The sequence below is a fragment of the Emiliania huxleyi genome (genome assembly GCF_000372725.1).
Source record: "Emiliania huxleyi CCMP1516 chromosome Unknown EMIHUscaffold_193, whole genome shotgun sequence".
NCBI lineage: Eukaryota > Haptophyta > Isochrysidales > Noelaerhabdaceae > Emiliania > Emiliania huxleyi.
In genome coordinates, this window is record NW_005200659.1 from 178805 (window position 1) to 201463 (window position 22659).

At 65.7% G+C, this 22659-nt stretch overlaps 6 protein-coding genes across 6 annotated transcripts in view; 3 read left to right on the forward strand and 3 right to left on the reverse strand.

Annotated features, from left to right (window-relative positions):
* Window positions 1–5336, reverse strand: part of EMIHUDRAFT_233634 (hypothetical protein) — a gene marked incomplete at both ends in the record, with an annotated part of 5724 nt that extends 388 nt beyond the window's left edge. Inside the window, 12 exons of the mRNA XM_005782096.1 lie at window positions 47–141; window positions 271–858; window positions 995–1578; window positions 2062–2251; window positions 2406–2516; window positions 2607–2942; window positions 3044–3154; window positions 3521–3611; window positions 3690–3737; window positions 4625–4674; window positions 4779–4805; window positions 4887–5336. Coding sequence (XP_005782153.1) covers window positions 47–141; window positions 271–858; window positions 995–1578; window positions 2062–2251; window positions 2406–2516; window positions 2607–2942; window positions 3044–3154; window positions 3521–3611; window positions 3690–3737; window positions 4625–4674; window positions 4779–4805; window positions 4887–5336 — 2681 coding nt within the window. The remainder of the gene's footprint in view (window positions 1–46; window positions 142–270; window positions 859–994; window positions 1579–2061; window positions 2252–2405; window positions 2517–2606; window positions 2943–3043; window positions 3155–3520; window positions 3612–3689; window positions 3738–4624; window positions 4675–4778; window positions 4806–4886) is intronic.
* A 5208-nt stretch (window positions 5337–10544) lies between these two features.
* EMIHUDRAFT_113628 (hypothetical protein) lies at window positions 10545–11153 on the forward strand (the record flags this gene model as incomplete). Its single annotated transcript, XM_005782097.1, has 1 exon — window positions 10545–11153. One exon carries the CDS (start codon window positions 10545–10547, stop codon window positions 11151–11153), a length of 609 nt encoding a protein of 202 aa, XP_005782154.1.
* A 2311-nt stretch (window positions 11154–13464) lies between these two features.
* Window positions 13465–14327, reverse strand: EMIHUDRAFT_113629 (hypothetical protein; the record flags this gene model as incomplete). The annotated part of the gene is made up of 2 exons (XM_005782098.1): window positions 13465–13736; window positions 13880–14327. The coding sequence occupies 2 exons, from the start codon at window positions 14325–14327 to the stop codon at window positions 13465–13467; spliced, it is 720 nt and encodes a 239-aa protein (XP_005782155.1).
* Window positions 14328–16135: 1808 nt separating this feature from the next.
* Window positions 16136–17004, forward strand: EMIHUDRAFT_365759 (hypothetical protein). Its single transcript, XM_005782099.1, has one exon. The coding sequence runs from the start codon at window positions 16144–16146 to the stop codon at window positions 16906–16908; it is 765 nt and encodes a 254-aa protein (XP_005782156.1). The 5' UTR covers window positions 16136–16143; the 3' UTR covers window positions 16909–17004.
* A 282-nt stretch (window positions 17005–17286) lies between these two features.
* On the reverse strand, window positions 17287–18135 carry EMIHUDRAFT_113631 (hypothetical protein; the record flags this gene model as incomplete). The annotated part of the gene is made up of 1 exon (XM_005782100.1): window positions 17287–18135. The coding sequence occupies one exon, from the start codon at window positions 18133–18135 to the stop codon at window positions 17287–17289; it is 849 nt and encodes a 282-aa protein (XP_005782157.1).
* Window positions 18136–19434: 1299 nt separating this feature from the next.
* Window positions 19435–20484, forward strand: EMIHUDRAFT_113632 (hypothetical protein; the record flags this gene model as incomplete). Its single annotated transcript, XM_005782101.1, has 1 exon — window positions 19435–20484. One exon carries the CDS (start codon window positions 19435–19437, stop codon window positions 20482–20484), a length of 1050 nt encoding a protein of 349 aa, XP_005782158.1.
* Between the last annotated feature and the right edge of the window lie 2175 nt (window positions 20485–22659).

The following is a 22659-nucleotide window of genomic DNA, read 5'->3' on the forward strand; positions in this document are numbered from 1 at the left end:
GGCCAGCGCCTCGATCGTGTCGAGCTCCTCCTGCTGGTTGAGGTACCACTCCACGACGTCGCCCTGCCGCATGCCCGCCGTCTCGTTCTGGCTCTCCTGCGAGCGGATGTACAGCACGATCGACTTCGACACCTTGGAGTACTTGTCGTACGAGATGGAGGTCACCTTCTTCGGGCCCGCCGCCGGCTGCTCGGCGCCGCCCGCCCCCTGCTGCTGCTGCTGCTGCTGCTGCTGCTGCTGCGCCGCCTGCGCCTGCTCCTCGCGCCGCACCTGCTCGGCGCGCTCGACCTGCGCCTGCAGCTCGTCGTCGAGGTCGTCGTCGCCGACCATGTCGATGTCGTCGCGCGAGACGTGCATGATCGACGCCTTGAGCAGCCGCTTCGCCTCCTTGATGTGCGCCACCGAGATGGTCTGCTCGAGCTCGGCGCGCGCGCGCGCCTCGCCGAGCCGGATCATCGCCTCGAGCTGCCGCACCGTCACGCGGTACGCGCCCGGGTCCGCCTGCTCGCCGCGCCGCAGCTCGGCGTAGTACTGCACCAGCTGCCGCGCCGCCGCGTCGGAGAGGGCCGGCTTGAGCGAGCGCGCGTAGCGGATGTAGCGCTGCAGCTGGGAGGTGGAGAAGTCGGGCTGCTGCGTCAGGTGCGCGAGCGAGCCGTGCTGGTGCAACGACACGATGTGCGACGCGATCGCGAGGTCGGTCCGCTCGTCCTGCTCGTCGAGCACGACGAAGAAGAGGTCGAAGCGGCTCATGATGGCCGGCGTGAGGTTGAGGTTCTGCTTGAGCGTCTTGCGCCGGTCGTACCGGCCGTCCATCGGGTTGGCGGCGGCGAGGATCGACGCCCGCGCGTTGAGCGTCGCCTGTCGCGGCGGGGAGCCAGGAGGGCCTGGTGAGGGTGGGCGGCGGGCGAGGCTGCGTGCACGCGCAGAGCGGCGCCTGGATGCCAGCCTTGGCGATCGAGATGGTTTGCTGCTCCATCGCCTCGTGGATGGCGACCTGGTCCTTGTCGTCCATCTTGTCAAACTCGTCGATGCAGCAGATGCCGTTGTCGGCGAGCATGAGCGCGCCGGCCTCGATGCAGAACTCGCCCGTCTCCTCGTCCTTGGAGACGGTGGCGGTGAGGCCGGCGGCGGTCGAGGCCTTGCCCGACGAGAAGACGGCTCGCGGCAGGATGGAGCAGACGTACTTGAGGAAGTTGGACTTTGCGGTCGACGGGTCGCCGACGAGGCAGCAGTTGATGTCGCCGCGCAGCTTGGTGCCGTCGCCGCCGCCCTCCTTCTTGGCCTCCTTGTGCACCCCGCCGAGGAGCATGAGCAGGATGCCTTTCTTGATCTCCTCGTGGCCGTAGATGGTCGGCGCGATCGCCTTGGCCAGCTTCTCGTAGATGCCCGCCGTGGTCCGCATCGCCTCGATCGTGTCCTTGTCCTGGGCCGAGAAGGAGTTGAGGATCGCCTCCTCCGAGTCGTCGCGGATGTTGACGAAGCCCGACTGCAGCTCGGCGGGCTGCACCGACGAGGCGAGGAAGACGAGCCGGTAGGTGAGCTCGCGGCAGCCGAGCTGCTTGGTGAGCCCCGACACGCCTGCCGTCGGCCGGAGGGGGTGGGGGTGAGTCGAGCGCGCTCAGCGACCCAGCTACAGCCGGTAGGGCGCTGCCGCTGTGGCCACCCACCAGTGGCAAGGAGGGGGCAGGGAGAGGGAGGGGCCAGGGCCGGGCACGGTGTGTGTGCCCCCGCCGCCCTCGCGCCGACGGGACGTGGCGAGGCCAACCAAGAAGGCGCAGTGGGCGGCGCGGGCCCCGGGGGGGGAGGGCGGGTGGCCCTGAGAGGGACCCTCGCTCCCCCTAAGACGGGGCGTGTCGCTTCGGAAATTGTTGGGGCGCTGCGCCGGAGGAGTACGCGCCAGACCCCGACCGTCGCGAAGCATGCGCGGCGTGGGGAGCGCGCGTGGGGAGCGGCCGCAAAGGGTGGCACGGGAGCGCGCTCGGCCTCCGAGGCGCTCCGGTTCGCGTCCCCACGCAGGCTCTCGGTGGGGAGGGAGGCAGCCGCGAGGGGGGTGGCGCGCACCGTCGGTGGGGTTGCGCGCATCGACCTTCGAGACCATCTCGAGCCGCTCGCCCGGTGCGCACAGCTGGGCGACGTCGGGCACGGCCACGAGGGTCCCCGTGAAGATGGACTTGTCGCCAGCCTTGGCGCGCTCGACGGTGTCGCCGCGCAGGATGACGTCGATGGTGCGCGGCATCGAGCCGGCGGGGATCTGCGAGCGGGAAGGGCGGGGGCGGAGGTGGGGTGGGGAGGGCGCGGGCGACGCCGCGCGGAAGGGGGGGGGTGGCGGGGCAGGCGGCGGCGAGGGGGCAAGGGAGTGGGCTGTCGCGATAACGCGCCTCGGTCGCATTCTCCTGCACGCGCACGCGCTGCCAATCCATAAAGACGGACTCGCCGACGGAGTGCTTGAGCCGCCAGCTGGTCTTGTTCGGGCACGACGCGTTGCTGCACTTTTGCGGCTCGCAGTACTTGAACTGCTGCGGCACCTGCCGAGGGGACGGGCGGCGCGGCGGGCGGCGTCGAGCCGCGGACCGGGGCCGGCGGTCGCCGGTGCGGGCAGCGCGCACCGGGTCGGACGTGGCGCCGCAGAGCTCGCACTCGAAGATGCCGGTCACGAGCTCCGGCCGCACCTCGGAGGTGCGCGTGACCGTCCCCGAGAAGCTCGTCAGCTTGCCGACGCGATCCGACTTCATGTCGCGCACGCGCAGCAGCGCCGAGGTGTTGTAAAAGTTGACGAAGAACTCCTTCTCCTCGGTGGCGTACTCGGGGTACCGCTTGCGCATGATGTTGCGCACGGCGCTGCGCAGCTCGTCCTCCAGGTAGTGGTACTCGGCGGTGATGGCGTCCGCCAGACTCTGGTCCGTGCTCTCGATGTGGCGAAAGTCGACGTACAGAGTCGTCCGCTCGTCGAGCTTCATCTGCTTGCACTGCGGGGCGGGGCGGGGCGGGTGAGCCGCGACGGGGAGCGGGGGCGGGTGCCGGCGGCGAGCGGCGGCGGTCGCACCTGTTCCATGTAGTCGAGCGCCATCCCGCCCGCGGTCGACGAGGTGTCGTGCGCCGAGGCAGGCTCGCTCGAGAAGCTCTCGAGAAAGACCTCAAAGTGCTCGCGCACACCCTGCGCGACGAGGGCGGGGAGGGACGTGTCGGCGGCGGGAGAAGCGGCGGCGGAGGCGGTGGCGGCGACGTGAGGGGCGGCGGGCGGCGGCGAGGGCAGAGGCGGCGGCGGTGGGCAGAATGAATCGGCAAAGGAGGGGCCCTCGGCGCGGCGGCGACACGAGAGGTGCGGGCAGAATGGCTCGACACTGTCCCTCCGCGATAGAGAGGCCTGCCGGCGATGGCTGATGGCGGCGGCGAGGGCGGCGACCGGAGCAGAGAGGTCGTGCCGGCCGGGCTCCGGCGGGGACCTCACGGCTTTTGACGTGGCGGTGGGCGGCACGGTCGCCGCAACAGAGCGGGCGGGGTTCGGGGCGGATCAGCGGACCTGCGCGAACGCGTCTTGCGCCATATCGAGGAAGCTGAGGGTTGCTGGGAAGCGGCAGCACAGATTTCGCGGCAGCACAGATTTTCGCGCCCTCTGTGCGCGAAAAGAGAATTTTACAACCCCCTCGCACAACACTGGGCACGGGACTGGCGCGCACTGGCACTAACACAGGTACACCGAAAAGAGAAAAACATACCCGGAATCCTCCCTCAAAATCCTGCTCGTGCAGGTGGGGACCCTGTCCTCCTCCCTCCCCTATCCCTCGTTTGGGTTGTCTGTTTTCTCTCTTTCTTTTCGGGCCTCCTGGACAGGGCCTGTTCACGGCTTGGAGGGTGATCCACGCTGAACGTAGGAACGAACGGGATCCCGAGCAGCGCTCCCGCCATTTCTGCTTCCGCTATTCCCACTAGCCGTAGGAATCGGGGGAAGGGCTTGGTGGGGGCGGAGACGGCGGTGGCGGGGATGGTGGTGGCGGGGAGGGCAATGGCCGGTGCGACGGCGGTAGCGCAGCCGGTGTCAGGGGCGGCGGAACCGGCGATGGCGATGGCGATGGCGGTGGCGACGGAGGGGGAGGCGGGTACGGAGGGGGCGGCGGGGACGGTGGCGGCGGAGAGGAAGGCGGGGGAGAGGGTCGATGGGATGACGGTCTTGGTGGAGGCGGCCAGGGAGGGGGTTGCAGAGGCGGCGGCAACGGAGGAGGTGGAGGAGAGGGGGGCGAGGGTGATGGAGAAGGTGGCGACGGCGGCTGTGGAGAGGGAGGCGGCGGAGGGGGCGAGGGGGTTGGTGTCGGCGGCCACGGATGGGGTAACGGCGGTAACGGCGAGGGAGGGGGTGGGGGAGGTAACGGCGGCGGCGGGGGGAGCGAAGGGTGAGGTGGCAGAAGAGGTGGAGGCAGGCGAGGCGGCGGCGGGGGTTGGCACGGGGGCGGCAAAGATGGAGAGGGGGGAGGGGGGGGGAATGAGGGAGAAGGAGAGAAAGAAAGAGGAGGAGAGAGAAAGAGGGCTAGGATGGGGGGGGGAGAGAGAGGGGGCAGGGGGGGGTTTGGAATGTCCGACTCCCGGGTGGAGACACTGCCCTTTGCAGGAGTCACGTGTCCCCAACGACCGGCAGTCGGTAATGAGGTTTGGTTGGTTGAGGAAGACGGCCTCCGGTTCCTGAAGCAGGGCAGAAATAAATAAAGGTTAGGGACGTCTCGGGCAGTTATCGCCGCGTTGAATCCCCCCGTCTGCCGGAACGATCTCCCACCGGTTATAATAACCGGCGGCAATCGATAGTCAAAGTTGGGCTCCGGAAAGCGATAGAGCGCCCGCCCATGCCCTCCGCTTGTTGTGCAGCACCCGCGGCGCGCGCGCGCCGCGGTGTTGACCAACGACCGTGCCACTGGAGGCTCCCACGCCACTCGCGGCAATCCGCATCGAGGCCGCCCGTCGGCGCAGCAAAGGCACTGCGCACTTCTGGGCAGCGCCCAGAATGCAGGGAAGGCCTTGGCGCTTCTCGCCAGCCAGGCTGACTCGGCAACCGGCACGCGAGCCGACTGCGCGTCCCGAGCCCACGGATCGGCGCCGTCGCACAGGCCCGCCAGCCGCCGCACAGCTCCAGAGAGGCCACTGGCGTTGCGCTGCACTGCTTGAAGCTGATGTTGAGGCGCTGCACTGCTCAAAGCTGCCCCGTGCGCCGCCGCGAGCGCCGCGCCGTGGCCTCGTTCTCTGGCGAGCCCCAGCACGACCCCTCGCGGCCACTCGCGCCGTTGCAGCAGCTCCGACCCCGCCACTCCGGCTCCCGAGCGCGCGACGAGCACGAGGAAGAGCATGCGCATGGGCCAAAATCAGTTACTGGCAGTTGGACTTGAGAATCGTGCTTTTTGTGAGGTTGTTTCGTGTTAGGTTGGGTTGTGCTTGGGTGAGGTTGTTCCGAGTGAGGTTAGGTCGTCGGCGCGAAGGGTGAGTCTCGACCGCCGCTGCTCACGCCAGCGGACGGCCACCATCGGTGTTTTTGGCTTCGCCACCGTCCAAGGCGTGCGCCATGCACTCGCCGTTATCGAGCGTCCGAGCACGCCTGTCCGACGAGCGGCTTGCTGTGCGGACGCCTTCTTGTGGCTCTCGTCGAGAGCGTTTTGCGTCCCGGCGGGTTGAGAGAAGATGTGTCGTCTGTCACTGTGTACGTCACACCAGTCTTGATAACAAGCACGGTCGATCCGTCAAAGCGATACACTCGTTCCTATCACGTTGGAGGGCTGGCACAGAGAGCGACAAGAAGGCGTCCGCACAGCAAGCCGCTCGTCGGACAGGCGTGCTCGGACGCTCGATGTCGGCGAGCGCATGGCGCACGCTTTGGACGGTGTGGCGAAGCCAAAAACACCCACCGTCCTCGACCGCGCTGAAAAGCTGCCTGGTGGTCGCGCGCAGCGCGTCGGCGCGGCTCCAACTGGTTGGGCACCTCGGCTGGGTCCATCAGCACGAGGCCCGCCCCGTCGGGGAGCCCCGCGAGCGCATGGGCGGCCGGCGCGAGCGGAGGACGGCGGGCCGAGATCTCGCTGTCTTCGCACGAAAATCACAAGGCGCCAAGGGGGGGGGTCCGAATAAGATACATGATAGCGTACACATAACTCAGGGCCACGCCCATCCTGTCGCCCCCCCCAGCACTCCAAGGTGCCAAAGGAACAAACAAGGGCACAACAAACAACAGACGACAGGAAGTGACATGCGAGGCTAGAGCAGGCTTGCTCCACCTCTAGCAATCTCACCGGCCAGCGAGGCACGGACGAGACCGTGTGTGGGGTCTAGTGAGGTGTCTATGGTCGCCCTCCTCATGGGCTAGTAGCCTACCACTAACCCTATCTCGCACTCACGGGTGATGACAATTCATTGGGTGAGTGTTTGCAAGCAGAGGCGCGTGTGCTAAATCTAGGCCGCACGTCGTGGCACTATGACGGAGGTAGACGTGCGGCCGCAGCGCGCCCGCCGCAGGCTCGGCGGTGCGCGCGTGTTAGCGATAAAGTTGCGGGTAGAGCCGTTCCCGACTTGTCGAAGGCGAGGCCTCTGCGACGAGTGCCAGCCGCGCTGCGGAGCCACGCCCTTCGAGCCGCGTCCCGTCGGCACTGTCCCTGAGTGCGTTCCGCCTTGGCGGCACACACTCTCGACGAGGACAGTCCGGCCGACGGGAACGTGTCGCGGCCGGCGACGGTTGCGGCGTGTGTGTATGTGTACGACGCGCCGCGTCGACGAAGCGAGGTTGGCAGGCGCCCCTCGCGAGCCTCGCAAGACATGCCACACGCCCCTCGCAAGCGAGGTTAGTAGGCGCCCCTCGCGAGACCCGCAAGACATGCCACACGCCCCTCGCTCGCGACGCGACGATGGCACGACCACCGTCCTGCATCGCAGACCGGGCAAGGAGGGGCCTGCTCGCGATCCGCGGAACAGGTGGCCTCTCCCCCTCCCCCGGAAGAGGCGACAAGGGAGAGCACGACGAGAAGGGTGCGACCGCGAGGTGGCACGAAGGTTGCAGCGAGAATCGGAGAGAGACTGCGAAGTGATAGGAAGAGGCGGACGCCCAAGGGTGGGCGACGGCTAGCGCACCACACCCCTCTCCTTAAAATCCCTGTGTGGTGGCGGCGTGCCGTTCTCCCATCCCTCCCTTGGGTTGTCTGTTTTCTTTCTTTCTTTCTTTGTGAGAGAGAGTCTTTTCGTTGAATTCTTTTCGTGTGCCAGTCCGCGCCAGTCCGCGCCCTTGTCGTGCCAGTGTGCTGTGAGAGAGGCTTGTCTCCTAAGAATTCTTTTGCCATTTGTAGTGCCAGTCCGAGCCAGTCTGCTGTGAGAGGGGCTTCTCTATCATTGAAAGTAGCAACCGGGTCTGTCCAACCACTCTCCGAATGGGATTTTCTGCCCCGCTGCTCGTCGCGGCCCGCCTGCCTCCCGGAGGCCCGCCCGGCCGTGCAATCCGCCGCCGGACCGCCCGGCGGGTCCAACCCGAAGCGGGCGACCGGCCGTTCGCACCGCTCGGCCGACGGGGCGAGCCCCGCGGCCCTCGATCGCTCGCCCCGGGACGTGGCCCGACCGGCCCACGCGCACGGCCTGGCCTCTACCGCCACTTTCGGCGGCGCAATTTGCGCCTTCATCGCTCTCTGAATCCTCCTGGCACCCATCGGACTCCTCCCGACGGTCGGCGGCGCCCACTCCGTGCACTTTGAGTCAGACTCGCTCTTCGGCAGGCACGCTCTTCGGCAAAAAGTCGCCGCCGGCTGTCCACGCCGAGCCAGCCAGTTGCCGGCTCGCACGGCAGCCTCTTCCTCTCGACCAGCCTCAACTTCGACACGGTCATCATTTTGTCGCTGCGTGCTCGTGGCGAGCCGGGCGGCGGTCAAAGTTTGCCCAGACGAGCGCCAGGCGATAGCAAGGTCTCTGTTCGCCCTGTGCATGTCAGGCCAGGCTGCAGCGGGGCACTACCATCGTGCTACCCTGTTGCAGCCTGACTTTTCCCACTCGTGTGCACAGTCGCCAGACCACCACCACCACCCGGCATCGTGTCACGGCGAGCTCCTTCTGCACCCGTTCGCGAGGCTCTCGCGCTGGCACACTTCGGCCTTCCGCTGCTCGCGTTCGGCGAGCTCTTCTCCGCACTCCTGCCACGGTGATGTCGCCACACACCTTCTGGCCGGCCTGAGCCATGCGGACTCGACCTCTCCCCCTCTCTGGTGCACGCCACGGGCCGCGACGGCTGCTGGCAGCCGGCCGGCGTGAGGAGGCAGTTTGCCGGCACAGTCGAGCTGGAGTATCCGCTTCTTGATGCTTCTGCGGTCAAGCTTGACCTTATGTGACATGATGTGCCACAATAATGCATGCTCTCACCCCTCAAAGTGTCGAATTTTTGTTTCCCGGTGACCCGACACCGGTGGCCCGATAGACCGTGTGCCTTTCTTCAAAGTCAAACGAACGCGCTTCGAGGTTCGACAATCGCTAAAAGCTGCTTTTGGTTGGGGCACCGCTGCGACTCCCTTGGGGATGCCTGAGGCCACCCCAAGCACTCCCCAAGCCTTAAAGTGGACGAATTCAACCCTACTTTTGGTTCGTCTACGCACATTAGCAACTTTGTGCTCATGTCAACGCTCCACGCCAGCGCTAGCCCATTCAAGTTTCAACTCCGCCCCCATTGGGGGCGGGGCCCGTCAAGGGCCAAGCTAGTATCATTGAAAGTAGCAACCGGGTCGCGCCACACGCTCTCCGAATGGGATTTTCTGCCCTGCCCCTGTCGCAGCCCCGGCTGCCTCCCGGAGGCCCGCCCGGCCATGCAATCCGCCGCCGGACCACCCGGCGGGTCCAACCCGAAGCGGGCGACCGGCCGTTCGCACCGCTCGGCCGACGGGGCGAGCCCCGCGGCCCTCGATCGCTCGCCCCGGGACGTGGCCCGACCGGCCCACGCGCACGGCCTGGCCTCTACCGCCACTTTCGGCGGCGCAATTTGCGCCTTCATCGCTCTCTGGATCGTCCTGGCACCCATCGGACTCCTCCCGACGGTCGGCGGCGCCCACTCCGTGCACTTTGAGTCAGACTCGCTCTTCGGCAGGCACGCTCTTCGGCAAAAAGTCGCCGCCGGCTGTCCACGCCGAGCCAGCCAGTTGCCGGCTCGCATGGCAGCCTCTTTCTCTCGACCAGCCTCAACTTCGACACGGTCATCATTTTGTCGCTGCGTGCTCGTGGCGAGCTGTGGCGGCGGTCGAAGTTGGCCCAGACGAGCGCCAGGCGATAGTACCGTCTCTGTTCGCCCTGTGCATGTCAGGCCAGGCTGCAGCGGGGCACGACCATCGTGCTGCCCTGTTGCAGCCTGACGTTTCCCACTGTGCACAGCCGCCAGAGCACCACCACCGCCCGGCATCGTGTCACGGCGAGCTTTTTCTGCACCCGTTCGCGAGGCTCTCGCGCTGGCACACTTCGGCCTTCCGCTGCTCGCGTTCGGCGAGCTCTTCTCCGCACTCCTGCCACGGTGCCGTCGCCACACACCTTCTGGCCGGCCTGAGCCACGCGGACTCGACCTCTCTCCCTCTCGGGTGCACGCCACGGGCCGCGACGGCTGCTGGCAGCCAGCCGGCGTGAGGAGGCAGCGTTGCCGGCACAGTCGAGCTGGAGTATCCGCTTCTTGATGCTTCTGCGGTCAAGCTTGACCTTATGTGACATGATATGCCACAATACTGTATGCTCTCACCCCTCAAAGTGTCGAATTTTTGTTTAGTACTGGTGACCCGACACCGGTGGCCCGATAGGCGATAGTACCGTGTGCCTTTCTTCAAACGAACGCACTTCGAGGTTCGACAATCGCTAAGATGCTTATGGGGCACCGCTGCGACTCCCTTGGAGATGCCTGAGGCCACCCCAACCAGTCCCCAAGGCCAAGCCTTACGTGGACGAATTCAACCCTACTTTTTGTTCGTCTACCCACATTAGCAACTTCGTGCTCATGTCAACGCCACGCCAGCGCCAGCCCATTCAACCCCGCCCCCATTGGGGGCGGGGCCCTTCAAGGGCTTAACTCTAGCTATGCTCTCACCCCTCAAAGTGTCGAATTTTCGTTTCCCGGTGACCCGACGCCCGTGGCCCGATAGGCGATAGTACCGTGTGCCTTTCTTCAAACGAACGCGCTTCGAGGTTCGACAATCGCTAAAAGCTGCTTTTGGGGCACCGCTGCGACTCCCTTGGGGATGCCTGAGGCCACCCCAAGCACTCCCCAAGCCTTACGTGGACGAATTCAACCCTACTTTTTGTTCGTCTACGCACATTAGCAACTTCGTGCTCATGTCAACGCCACGCCAGCGCTACAGGCTAGCCTGTAGCCCATTCAACCCCGCCCCATTGGGGGCGGGGCCCGTCGAGGGCCTCACTCTAGTGCATAGTAAAATTCTTTTCGAGGTGGATATCCTTTGGCCGCGTTGGCCTTTGCGCGTTGGCCAACATTCGCTACCACCGCGGCCAAAGGCCAACCGGATATCCACCTCGAGAACCTCGAGAGAACATTTGCCAGTCGTCTATCTACTCGTATGAGGCTCGTATTGGCCACGACGGCAGCCTCCGTCGCAATCGCGGTCGTGGCATGTCGCAGGCAAAGGCAGCGCGACGCTGAGAAGTTGCTAGCCGCCGTGCGCACGCTCGCTCGATACAATGCTTGGACGAACGACGTCTTCCTCGAGCGAGTTGCGTCACTGCCGGACGACGAAGTCACAAAGCCGCGCGCGACCCTCTTCCAGAGCCTCGTCCACACGCTCAATCACAATTTTGTCATTGAGGACATATTCCGCTCGCACCTCCTCGGGCGCTCGCACGGCTACACGGCACGGAACACCGCGTCGCCGCCGCCGATTGCCTCGCTGCGCACGTCGCAACGTGAAGTCGACGATTGGCTGATCCGATGGGCCGATGCGGTGACCTACGACGAGCTCTTTGCGCGGCGGCGCTTCAAGTTTGTCGGCGATCAGGAAGCCAAGGGCGACATGTCGGCCTTCGAGATGCTGGTGCACATCATCAACCACACGACGTACCACCGCGGCTGGGCGGTGCAGATGCTGATGGAGCCCGGCAACTCAAGGCCCTCAACGACGACCGACCTGCCCGTGTACCTGCGTGATGTGGGGCGTGTGGATCCGCAGTGAGACCGAGGCTCGGCGATGTATTTGATTGTCTTGATCTGCCGCCCGCAGTCGGCCTGCATGATCTCGAGCCCGGGTTGACGCCGTCGCCGCCGGCGTCGGCGTCTGGCGGCGAAGGGCGGCGCGGCGCGCGTCGGGGCAGTCGCGAGCTGGAGCCGGGCGCAGCGGCCACTCAGGCCGAACGACGGCGCCTCGCCCAGCATCGACCTGCTGAGGCGACCGCTATTGCCGCTTTCGATGCAACAGTCTGACCAGAGATCCCATCCCCCGATCTCCCCCCGTCTTGGACTTCACGCCGGTTCTGAGTGTCCGCGAGCGCGACGCACTGCTGCCGCCCCCAGACTTCGCCCGCCCACCACCTAGCGCGCCTGCGGCCGAGCCCTGGACGAGCGTCAAGAGAGAGACGCAGAAAGACGCTGCCTGCAACGCGCCATTTTTTCAGTGTACATGTGGTGAAGAGAATGATCTGTGTGTAGTTAGAGGTATTGGGAGAATGGTGTGTACCCCATTTGAATTCGTAATTCTTTTCCTCGTACCACTTTCGTATGTTTGTTTTTACTAAGTTTGTTGTCGCCCGACGCCCGTCCCCGCGTGCGACGAGGACCGCAATGCCGCTGATCGTTGCATCCGGCCCACAGCACCGCGGGAGCGCGAACACGGCGTGGAGATGGGCGGTAGGCACTCTCTTCGGCACGGCCGTCTCATCCTTGTCCCGCTGCTGTCTTTGTCAAAGATGGATCGAGCGGGGAATTTGGAAACGCCGCGAAACGCATATGAGGCACGTGAAAACACTTTGGCGGAAGCGACGAGTAAGTGGACTGATGGTGTGCTAGTGCAAAGCGCGCTGGAGTATGAGGCTGCGGCAACGATGGAGGTTTCACCTGCTAGTTCAACAGCCAAAAGGGAGGAAACGAACGCATATTCGTGGTCACCCTCAGCATTGACAGCAGCGACGTTGCCGCCCTCTTTGCCCCCGTTTCCACCGCCCAGTCCCATTCCCGGGCTTCCACCACCCTCCGCGCCGCCACCGTCCTCTCCCACAGAGTGGGCGTGGCCTTTCTGCGTCCGTGACTGAGTCGGAGGTGACTGACGAGGAACACCGGTGCGCGATCCGAAGGGTGGGCTCTCTCAACCGCGTAGAGAGAGCCCACTCCTCCGTGTCAGCCCGGGTGACACACGTCACTGTACAGCTCTCTCTCTCTCTCTCTCTCTCTCTCTCTCTCTCTCTCTCTCTCTCTCTCTCTCTCTCTCTCTCTCTCTCTCTCTCTCTCTCTCTCTCTCTCTCTCTCTCTCTCTCTTCCCGGGCATTAAAACATTGTATCCCTCTCATTGAGAGATTTTTGATCAGGGACACCAGCGCGCAGTCCGCAGAGCGGTCGTTACGGCCTGCGCGCTGCGGCTGCGCCAAGCCGGCGGAAGCCGCAAGCGCCAACCCCGCCACCTCCGAGACCCCTCCACCTGCCACCTAGATCTCTCCTAGATCTCCTCGTCTTGTCTTCCCATCTCCGAGTGAGGTCTTCTTTATAATTATCACAGTGGTAACTCTGTTTCATACGCGAACACGGCGTGGAGATGGGCGGCAGGCACTCTGTTCGGCATGGCTCTCATCCTTGTCCCGCTGCTGTCTTTTTCAAAGACGGATCGAGCCTGGGATTCGAAATTGGCGCAAAGCGCATTTTGCGGCACGAAACAACACTTTGAACGAAGCGACGAGTCAGTACATTTGGTGAAATGCTAGAGCAAAACGCACTGGAGACCGAGGCTGCGGAAACGAGGGAGGTTTCACCTGGCTAGTTCAACAGACAAAGAAATGTAAACGAACGTATGTTCATGGATACGCTCAGCACGAGCAGCAGCGACGTCGTGCCGCCCTCTTTGCCCCCGTTTCCACCGCCCAGTCCCTTTCCCGGGCTTCCACCACCCTCCGTGCCGCCACCGTCCTCTCCCACAGAGTGGGTGTGGCCTTTCTGAGTCCGTGACTGAGCGCTGAGGTGACAACGAGAAACACCGGTGCGCTCGCGTAGAGAGAGCCCACTAATAAGGATCACTCTCTCTCTCTCTCTGTTCCCGGGCATTAAAACATTGTATTCCTCTCACTGAGAGATTTTTCAGGGGGCACACGCCACACCAGCGCGCAGCGCGGCTGCGGCACCTGCGCCCTCTATCCCTCTCTCTCGCCCTCGAGCCCCTGCGCCACCTCCACCCCTGCCACCTAGATCTCTCCTAGATCTCCTCGTCTTGTCTTCCGCTTCCCATCTCCAAGTGAGGTCTTATTTGTTATAATTATATCACAGTGGTAACTGGTAACTCTGTTTCATACACCGCCCGCACCCTCCCTAGTTCCCACCTCTCGCGGAGCGGCGCTCATGGCAAGCATGCTAAAAGCGTTCAGCGCCGAGCGCGGCGCTGCGTCGGCGCCGCCAACTGCGCCATCGCCCGCCGCCGCTGCCTCTGCGCGCCCGACGGTGGCCATCAGCGCGGCGGCCTCGGCAGCGGCGGCGGAGAGGAAGCCTGTGGCGCAGGTCGAGATGCCGGCGACGACCCTGGCGTGCGGCTGCCGGCCGTCGAGCACCGCCAGCCGCGTGCCTAGTGCCCAGAGCGTGCATTATCATCATCATCGCGGGGAAGCGACAGCATGGACGCGCAGCGCTGCGCGCCTATCCGGACCAGCGCCACGTAGTGCCGGCCTTGACGCCCCGCCGCTGCAGCCGCGGTAGAGAGCTCCGCACACCGCTCATGCGCCGCCCGCACCGCAGTCGAGTTCGCCAGCCACTCGGAGCGTCGTGCGACGAGCGCCGCCTCGCCGTCGCCCGGCTCTGGCGTGGAGAGGAGCTCCTCTAGTGGCGATCCCGGCTCAACAGCGAGCGCCGGCGTGCTGTTGGAGAGCGCGTGGAGGAGTGCGACGGTGCCGCACGAGCCGCCCACACGCTGCCGCAGGAAGACCGGGCGAAGCTTCGAAGGCTCGCAACGCTCTGCCCAAAAGCTCTCTGCCGCGCTGACCGTGGGATAGATGAGGATCAGTGCGAGGCACGGCGAAGGAAGGAGCGCCAGCAGATCGTCGTCCAGCCCGAGCACGTCGGACAGCGTGGCGTCGGTGGCGCCGAGCGCTCTCGCCAAGTCGGTGAGCGCCGCTGGGCTGGACGCGAGGGGAGGCCAACCGGGCGGCGGCGAGCTCATGCGGCATGCGGGTTGAATTCTTTTTGGCAGCCTCGCCAAGTCGGCCTGAGAAGGTGACTTCCGGGTCGACTTTCCCTTCAGCGCCCAGTCGTAGGAGCAGCGTCGCCCTCCTATCCCCGGGGCTCGGCGCGTCCTCATCCTCCTGGAGCAGCCTCTGCGCCTTGACCGCCTCGACTCGCTCACCAATCTGCTTGTACGGGTCACCCAGGGTTGCACAAACAATACATAATACGTATTAATACAACTACAATACAATACGTATAATACACTATACAGCGGATGTCAGAATCCGTATTATTCTGTTCGCCGCCGCCGCCGTTGCCGCCGCCGCTGCCGCCGCCGCCGCCGCCGCCGCCGCCGCCGCCGCCGCCGCCGCCGCCGCCGCCGCCGCCGCCGCCGCCGCCGCCGCCGCCGCCGCCGCCGCCGCTGCCACCGTCGCCGTCGCCGTCGCTGCGGCCGTCGCCGCCTCCGCCGCTCTCGCCGCCGCCTCCGTCGCCGCCCTGGCGGAGACCGCCCGCGCCGCCTCAGCCGCCGCCGGCTCCGCCGCGTTTGTTGTGGCGGCGGCGCTTGCCCCCCCTCCCCCCGCCGGCGCCCTCAGCAGGCCCGCCGTCAGCCGCTGCAGCCTCCTCGGCCGTCTTGTCGGCGCCGTCGTCGTGGCAGAGGTCGCAGGCGGGCGAGGCGTCGGCGCTAGCCGGGCAGCATGCGCAGCCCCCGCCGAATGCCTTGAGAGGCGAGCCGGCGCCGGAGAGCGTCGGCCGGACGCCGGGTGGGAGGCCGGCTGGCGCACCGCCGCAGCCCTCGTCGAGCTCCATCGCCTCCGGTGCTGCACCCTCCGGGTCCGCCAGCGCCGCATACCGCCCAGAGGCCGCGTGCGGGGGGGGCGGGGGGGCGCCGGGCTCGGTCGACCCGGTCGACCCGACCGACTCGCCCGCCTCGCTTGCTCCGCCGGCCCCGCCTGCCTCGACCGCCTCGCGCGCCACCCATAATACAATACGTATTAATACAACAATACAATACAATACGTATAATACACTATACAGCTCAGTCTCGCTCGTATTGTGCAACCCTGGGGTCACCGAACAGCGGCCTCGTATAATAGTAGGTCGCCATCTCCTGCGGTTGCATCGCCCCGTAGAAGTCGAGCTCCCTGCTCCGCCCACGTTGAGCGTGGTGTCCCGCCAGCACGTCGCACCCGTGGTTCAGCCTCGCTAGCAGCCCCGTTCTGCCGTCCCACCGTTGTCTCTGGTCACGGTTGTGGTACGCCTGCTCCCACGTGGCGACAAAGTCGATGCCTCGGCCGTTGTATCCATCGATCACCCGGCCCTGTTCTCGGAGCACCCCCGCTTCGGACGTTCGGACCATGTCCCTCACTGACTTGCTCCGGTGGCACGTGGACAGGAAGGCTCGTCTCATCGCGTCGCTGTCGGTGGACCCTACCACCACCGCGCCGTCAGGTATGGCGTCAGCGCACTCGCGGGTCGCATCCAGCAGCGCTCTTTGCTCTGACGAGGTGCTGTGTTCTAGCTGCTCGCCGCGCGTCACCATCCGGCTCGCACCCGCCGCCACCCCCGCCTCGTACGGCGAAACAGGGCGTCCGCATCAACCAGGATGTATGCCGCCGCCAGGCGCGGTCTCGCCTGGGTGCGCGGTCGCAGGGCCATAACACGGGTCTCCGAGGGTTAGTTCTGCGCTCCGGGTTTCCCCTAGCTGCGGAACGCCCCCTCTACTCGGAGCTAAAGTGTAAAGAATACTCTCCGAGCGGGCACTAAAATTCTTCTTGCTGCCCTTGAGCAGCGCCCAGGTGATCACTGACACAATGCTGCTCGCGCTGGCTTCGCCGTCGTTCCAGCTCCAGGCCGGCGCTGGCGCCCGCCGCGCTCCGGCGCCCGCCATGTCGGTGCTGGCCGACAACGTCTGGTCCGCGTCGCAGCCCGCCCGCGTCGAGGGCAAGACGCTCAAGACTTGGGACATCGGTGATGAGGCCATCGCGCGGGCGCAGCTCTCAATCAAGAGCAGCGGCCGTCCTGTGCACTCGCGCGTCGAGCTGTGGCACACGCCGTCCTACATTCCCACCAAGATGAGCGTGTACACCGAGGACGCCAACGTGCGGCCCATCGACTGCCTCATCGAGACGCCCAAGCACCCGAAGACCGTGGCCGTCTTCAACGAGGGTCCGATGGAGTTCCCGTTCGACGCGACGGTGGCGCCGACCGGCCTCGACTCCGCCTACGCCTCGCTCGCCGACGCCGAAAACCGCAACGTCCAGGGCGGCGAGATTACGTCGTACGTATTTGGCTCCTCTGTCGAGTCTGTGCAGATCCTGCTCAAGCCGATGAACGGCGAGCGCAACATCAAGGCGAGGATCGAGCTGACGCAGGGACCGAACCAGGTCAAGCAGTCCTACGAGATCTACGCCTCGAGCGGCTACAAGAACCCCTTCTACGCCGTGATCCAGACGCCGGGAGTCTCCGACTCGACCATCCGCATCATCAACCAAAACACGGTCGAGTTCCCGTTCAACGCGTGGGTGCTGCCTTACGCGACCGGCTCGGGCGGACCGGCCGTTCAGTTGGGGCGGTGAGCGCCGGTCGGCTGTCCGGAGACACACGGCATGTACACCACGCGGACGGCTCTCGCATTACACTCACGCTCCACGCACGGCGCGCACGCCTGCGACGCCGCTGACCCACACCGAACGGCGAATATCGGCCATGTGCCGGAGGGGAGGGTGGGTGCGCAGCGCCAGGTCGGACCGGCAGAGGTCTGTATTTTTGACAGAGAGCGATATGAAAAAAACCTTGGATGCGTGATGGGACAGTGATGCGTGCCTGCCCGCGCCTGGAGTCGCTGGAGAGAGCAGCTGCCCCCTCCCCCCCCGAACCCTGACGCCTCCCGGGGCGCACGACGGGGTCGGCGCTGGCCGCCGCCCGCCGAGGCGCGAGGGCGAGTAGAACCACTGTCACGTCGGCATCGGCGGCATCGGCATCGGCATCGCCGCCTTGCGGCTCGCAAAGTCGCCGAGCAGCTTGTTGAATTTTTCGGGCTGCTCCATGTAGAGCCAGTGGTTGCACCCTTCGAAGGCCTCGCTCCGGCAGTGTGGGACGAGGTCGCCGACCGCGGCGCAGCCCTCGGGCGGGAAGCATCCCGACTCTGTGCCGTATAGGTTGAGCGCGGGCAGCGTGACGCGCGGCAGGACGGGCCGCCAGTCGAGCCGCGCGTGGTCGGCCATCAGAGCGGCGAGATGCGCCGGCTCGCACTTTTGCGTCTCCGCCTTGAGCGTCTCGAGCAGCGCCGCGTCCACGCACGCCGTCAGGCAGCACGCCGCGTTGCCGTCGGCAAAGTCCGCCAGGCCGGCGTGCAGCGCGTCGGAGATGCGCCCCACGGTCTCGTCGTCGTAGATGCCCTTGGAGCAGTGCGGCCAGTCGGGCATTCTCCACTGCGACGGCGCCTGGTCCACAAAGCAGACCTTGCCCAGCGGGTCCGGCCCAAAGAGCTCGACAAAGCTCCAGATGATGGCAGCGCCGAGCGAGCAGCCGCACACGGCCGGCCGCTCGAGCCCGCACGCGGTGATGAGGTCGAGCAGGTCGGACGCGAGCCGCGCGACGTGGAAGCCCCACGATGGTTTGCCGCTGTTGCCGTGGAAGCGCAGGTCGGGCGTGACCACCGTGCAACGCTGGGAGAGCGCCTCGACGTTGAGGTCGAACGAGCGGTGGCTGCCCGACCAGCCGTGCAGGAGGATCAGCGCCGGGCCGGAGCCCGTGCAGCGGTACCACAGCTCGACGCCATCGGAGGCCTTGAATGAGGGCATACGAATCGCAGTGCGAGGTGGGTCGTAGCAGACTACCCGGTACAGTATAGCCGGAAGGGGGTCTGAAAGCCCCTCCCAGATAGGTAGGTAGGTTGGTCTTGTTTCGCCCAAAAGGGCCCTGCAATAGGTAGGTACCTGCTATTTTCATCTTTTTTCGCTTCGCTGCGCGGCCTGGGGATAGGTAGGTACTAGGTAGGTAGGGCGTTTTGGCGCGAGTCATTGTTTGTCGAGTCAGTGGCAACAGACCCCCTCTCCGGCTAGGAGCCGGAACCCTGGCCCTTACGATCACCCGCCTCTATTTGTTTCTTCGTAGTACGCGGTATAATTCTTTCTTCGCGATGTCCACCCCGCCGCGCCGCCGCTCGCGCCGCCTCGCCTCCGCCACCGCCGCCCCCTCACCAGACGCGCCGCCGCCCGCCCGCCTGCTCGATTTTGTGGCCACAAAATCCTAAGAGCGCCGCGATCAGGCCTCTCAGTTCACGAGGTGAACCGTGAACCCGGTTCATGAACTAGTTCGCGGTTCACGGTTCGTTCACGGTTCGCGGTTCACGGACTCAGGGCGGTTGCTAGTCGGTTCACGGTTCACGGTTCGGCCCGACGCTGCCCCGCCTGGTTCGTTCACGGTTCGCGGTTCGCCCTTTTGTCCTGCCTTTCGAGTTCACGGTTCAGAGTTCACGGTCGGTTCGAGGGTGAACCACTGAACTAGTTCATGAATCAAGCTCACTTCGCGAACCGGCGGTTCACCGCCGGTTCGCCAGACTCGTCGTCGTGCACGGTTCACGGTTCGCGGCGGGTGTCGCGGGAGGAGTCGGTCACGGATCACGGTTCACGGACTCGGGGTGGGGGCTAGTCGGTTCACGGTTCGGGGTTCACGGACTCGGGGCGGGGGCTAGTTGGTTCACGGTTCACGGTTCACGGTTCACGATTCCGGCGTGAACTGAGAGGCCTGGTTCTGGCCGCTCGCCGAGACAGCAGCGATCCCAAAATCGGTTGGCTGCCCCCCGTGCCTGGCTGTCCTCGCATCATTACTTGAGCACTAGACTTGAGCACTGGATAGCGTCGATTCCGCATGGTACGGGACCCCTCGATCGTCTCGCCCTCCCTCGTTATCTGTCTGATTAATTAATTCCAATTTCCTCCTGTGCAAGAGCGGAGAGGGCTCGGACGGCGCGTGGCGGGAGAGGGCAGGCGGGAAATGGTGCATGTATGCGGCGACTGACGACGACAAAAATGCAATGTTTTTGACATGAGGGAACGGCGCCTGCCCGCCCTCACAGCCGGACTGTGGTCCCTCTGGGAATGCTCCCCGCGCATGTGGAGTCGAAGCTGCTGCGCGCGCATCTGGAGTCGAAGCTGCTGCCGTCGCTCACTTCGTCGGACGAGCGCATCTTCGAGCAGGCGACGGGCACGCCGCTGGCTGCGCTGCTCGAGGAGGTGCGCCAGCTGCCGGCAAAGAGCCTCGAGGCGCTGATCTTCGACACGGGCAAGGCGCTCACGAAGCACCCGCTCAACCGGCGCGGGCTCGCCGTCTTCCGCTCGCTGCTCGCGCGCCGCCACGTCGACCGCGTGCGCCGAGAGCGGTGGGGCGCACACGCGCTGCACGACGCGTGGATGCGGCACGGGCTGCTCACGACGCGCCTGCGCAACTTCCGGCCCGGCGCGAGCAACTTCTCGCTCACAGCGGAGGAGGTGGAGCTGCTCGGGCTGGCGAGCGGCCTCGACGCGCCGCTGAGCTCGCGGCCGCTCGCCGAGGAGCGCGTGTGGGTGACGCCGGCGGCGCAGCACGTCTTCCGCGACAGCGACGCGCAGTACCGCATGCACATCGACCAGCTCATGCCCACGTGGAAGATCTTCATCTTCCTCGAGCCGGTGACCCTCGAGCGCGGCCCCTTCCACTACGTGCGCGGCTCGCACGCCGCCTCCCTCCGCAAGCTGCGCTGGCTCTTCGAGCGGACGAACGTCTCGTCGGACAAGCGCGCCGAGTGCTCGCCGCGCCACGTCGCGCGCTCGCAGTGGTGCTCCTCGAGCCCCGAGTGCCTGCGCCGCGTCTTCCGTGCGCAGCAGCACGACCTCAAGCGGCACGGCTTCCACGCCACCGAGCCCCTCACCGTCGACGCGGGCACCCTCGTCCTCGCCGACACCTCCGGCTTCCACTCCCGCGGCCTCGGGCCCGCCGGGCAGCGGCGCACGCTCATGGGCGCGGTGCAGACGCTCGACCGCCCGCAGTCGAGCCTCTCCATCTTCCAGATTCCGCGCCGCCCGCTCCTCGCCGACGGGCTCGAGGGGCGGCTGAGGCCGAATCCGCAGTCGCTCGCGCACCGCTGCCCCCAACGAGGGCTATACAGTTAGCTTCAGGTTCTCGCTTGCCTGGCACGGGTTCTCGCGGCGCGTCCGCGTGCGTACCATCCCGCTCACCCCGGTCGTTCGTAACCGCGCGGGGCAGAGCGTGTGCTCGAATTCTTTTTTCACACACTCACTAGTGACACACACTACACACACTCAAACTCACTACTCACTGGTCACACTGGGGGCGGGCACGATTCACCTCTTTCTACCTACCTACTGGGCACGACTGGCGCGCACCGGCACTAACACTTCTTTTTCGCGGGGCGGGGTGTGCACGCGCGCTCGAGGATGATGAGGAGCCTAGGCCAAGGAAGGATTGGGAAGGGGGGGGCGGGAGGCACTTGGAGCACTTGGAGTGCAGTCATTAACCGCACATCCAGGGCCGGGGAGCTCAGAAGCGCACCCAGCGGGCCGGATGATTGGCATCGGGTTACGGGCTAGAGAGCCCTAGCCCCGGGGGTGCGCGTTCGCAGGGCAAGGGCCTTAAAGTAAACACAGTTCTCCGAGGCGTTGGACCCGCGTACCGGGTTTCCCCTTAACTGCAGGACGCCCCCTCTACTCGGAGCTAGTGGACATTACACTGGACACCACGCCCAAACACAGACACTTGCTTAGTCCTCGGTCCCGGGGCTCCACCTTCGGTCCTCCCGGGGCTCCGGTTCTCCCCGATTCGCTCTCTTGCTCGCTTGCCGAGCGTCATACGACGGCCGGTGTGGTCGTTTCCCTCGTTGTTGGTGTCGCTTCCTCCGCTGCCGCCTTTCGTCTTCGCCAGCCTCTCCCAGCTCCACCGGTTCTGAGAGTGTCGACGGCCCGGCCGGGGTCACCCCGGGCGAGAACGGTGGCATTGGGTCGCGCCCAGTTCCACCCCCGGGGGGTCGAGCCCGCTCTCCCTGGTTGACGAGTGTCGCGCCCGCACCCGCGGCCTCTCTATCGTCCTCGGCTCGCCCCCCCCCTCCGCCGGCTCCTCTCCAGGCTCGGGGAGGCGTGGCCCTCCCTGTCGAAGGTCGTGGTGGTCCGGTTGCCACTGCGACTGGCCTTCCCCCGGTGAGCCCGTACGTCCCGACTCCACTCTCAGAGGCCGCGTCAGCTCATCTCTCGCCTCCTCCGACAACTGACCCCAAGCCCCCCCCGGGGCCCTCCGGCCACGGCCCTCCGGCTCGCCGGTGGGCCCACTATCGTACCGCGGTAACTCCCCTCCCCCATCTCCTCCTCCCGGATACACCAGCCTCCGGCGGGGCGGTCCCGGACCCCCCAGGTTCAGCCAGCGCCAGCATCATCCGTGAAGGCACAAGTGGTCGAAGAGAGAGTGGACCTGAGCAACGACATGACTGGGCGGCAAATGATCGCAGTGGGCGTCAGAAGACTCGTCCTTGCGCGAGGAGAGCTCGATAGACTCGAGGGGCCAGGATATGCAGCGAGGAGGGCGGAGCTGCGCCGAAAGGCGCAAGAAGCCGCGAGAACAAGGGACCGGCAGGCGGCGGCGGCGTCGCAGAACGAGGCAGAGGAGAGCGACGCGACAGAGGAAGAAGCGACAAGGGAGAGAACGACGAGAGTGGGAAGACCGCGAGGTGGCATGAAGGTTATGCAGCGAGAATCGGCGAGAGACTGCGAAGAGAGATAGGAAGAGGCGGACGCCCAAGGGTGGGCGACGGCTAGCGCACCACACCCCTCTCCTTAAAATCCCTGTGTGGTGGCGGCGTGCCGTCCTCCCATCCCTCCCTTGGGTTGTCCGTTTTCTTCCCTTGGGCACGGGACTGGCGCGCACTGGCACTAACACTACACAGGTACACCACGGGAGCCGCCTAAGCGACTCCTGCGAGGACGGCGAGGCACTTAGCTCCGTGCACTCGACCGCCCTCGCCGCAGGCAAGCTCATTCACAATCTGCTCTGCGATTGCGTATGAATAACGACCGAGAACAGCTGCTTCTGCAGCCCCAGCCAGCTCTTGGTGGTCCAAGTCACCTCATCGCCCAGTGTGTGTTGTGCGCGAAAAAAAGAATTTAATCCTGCCGCGTCACCCTTAAACCGCGTTGGTGTCCAGTCCGAGCCTGCCTGACTGTCATACATGTCCCTTTGTGGGCTGTCGCGCGGCTCGCTGTCCTGGCCACGCGCGCACTCGGTTAGCTCCTACAAACGGTCCGATCAAAGTTCAAACGGCACCCACGTGAACGGCCGGC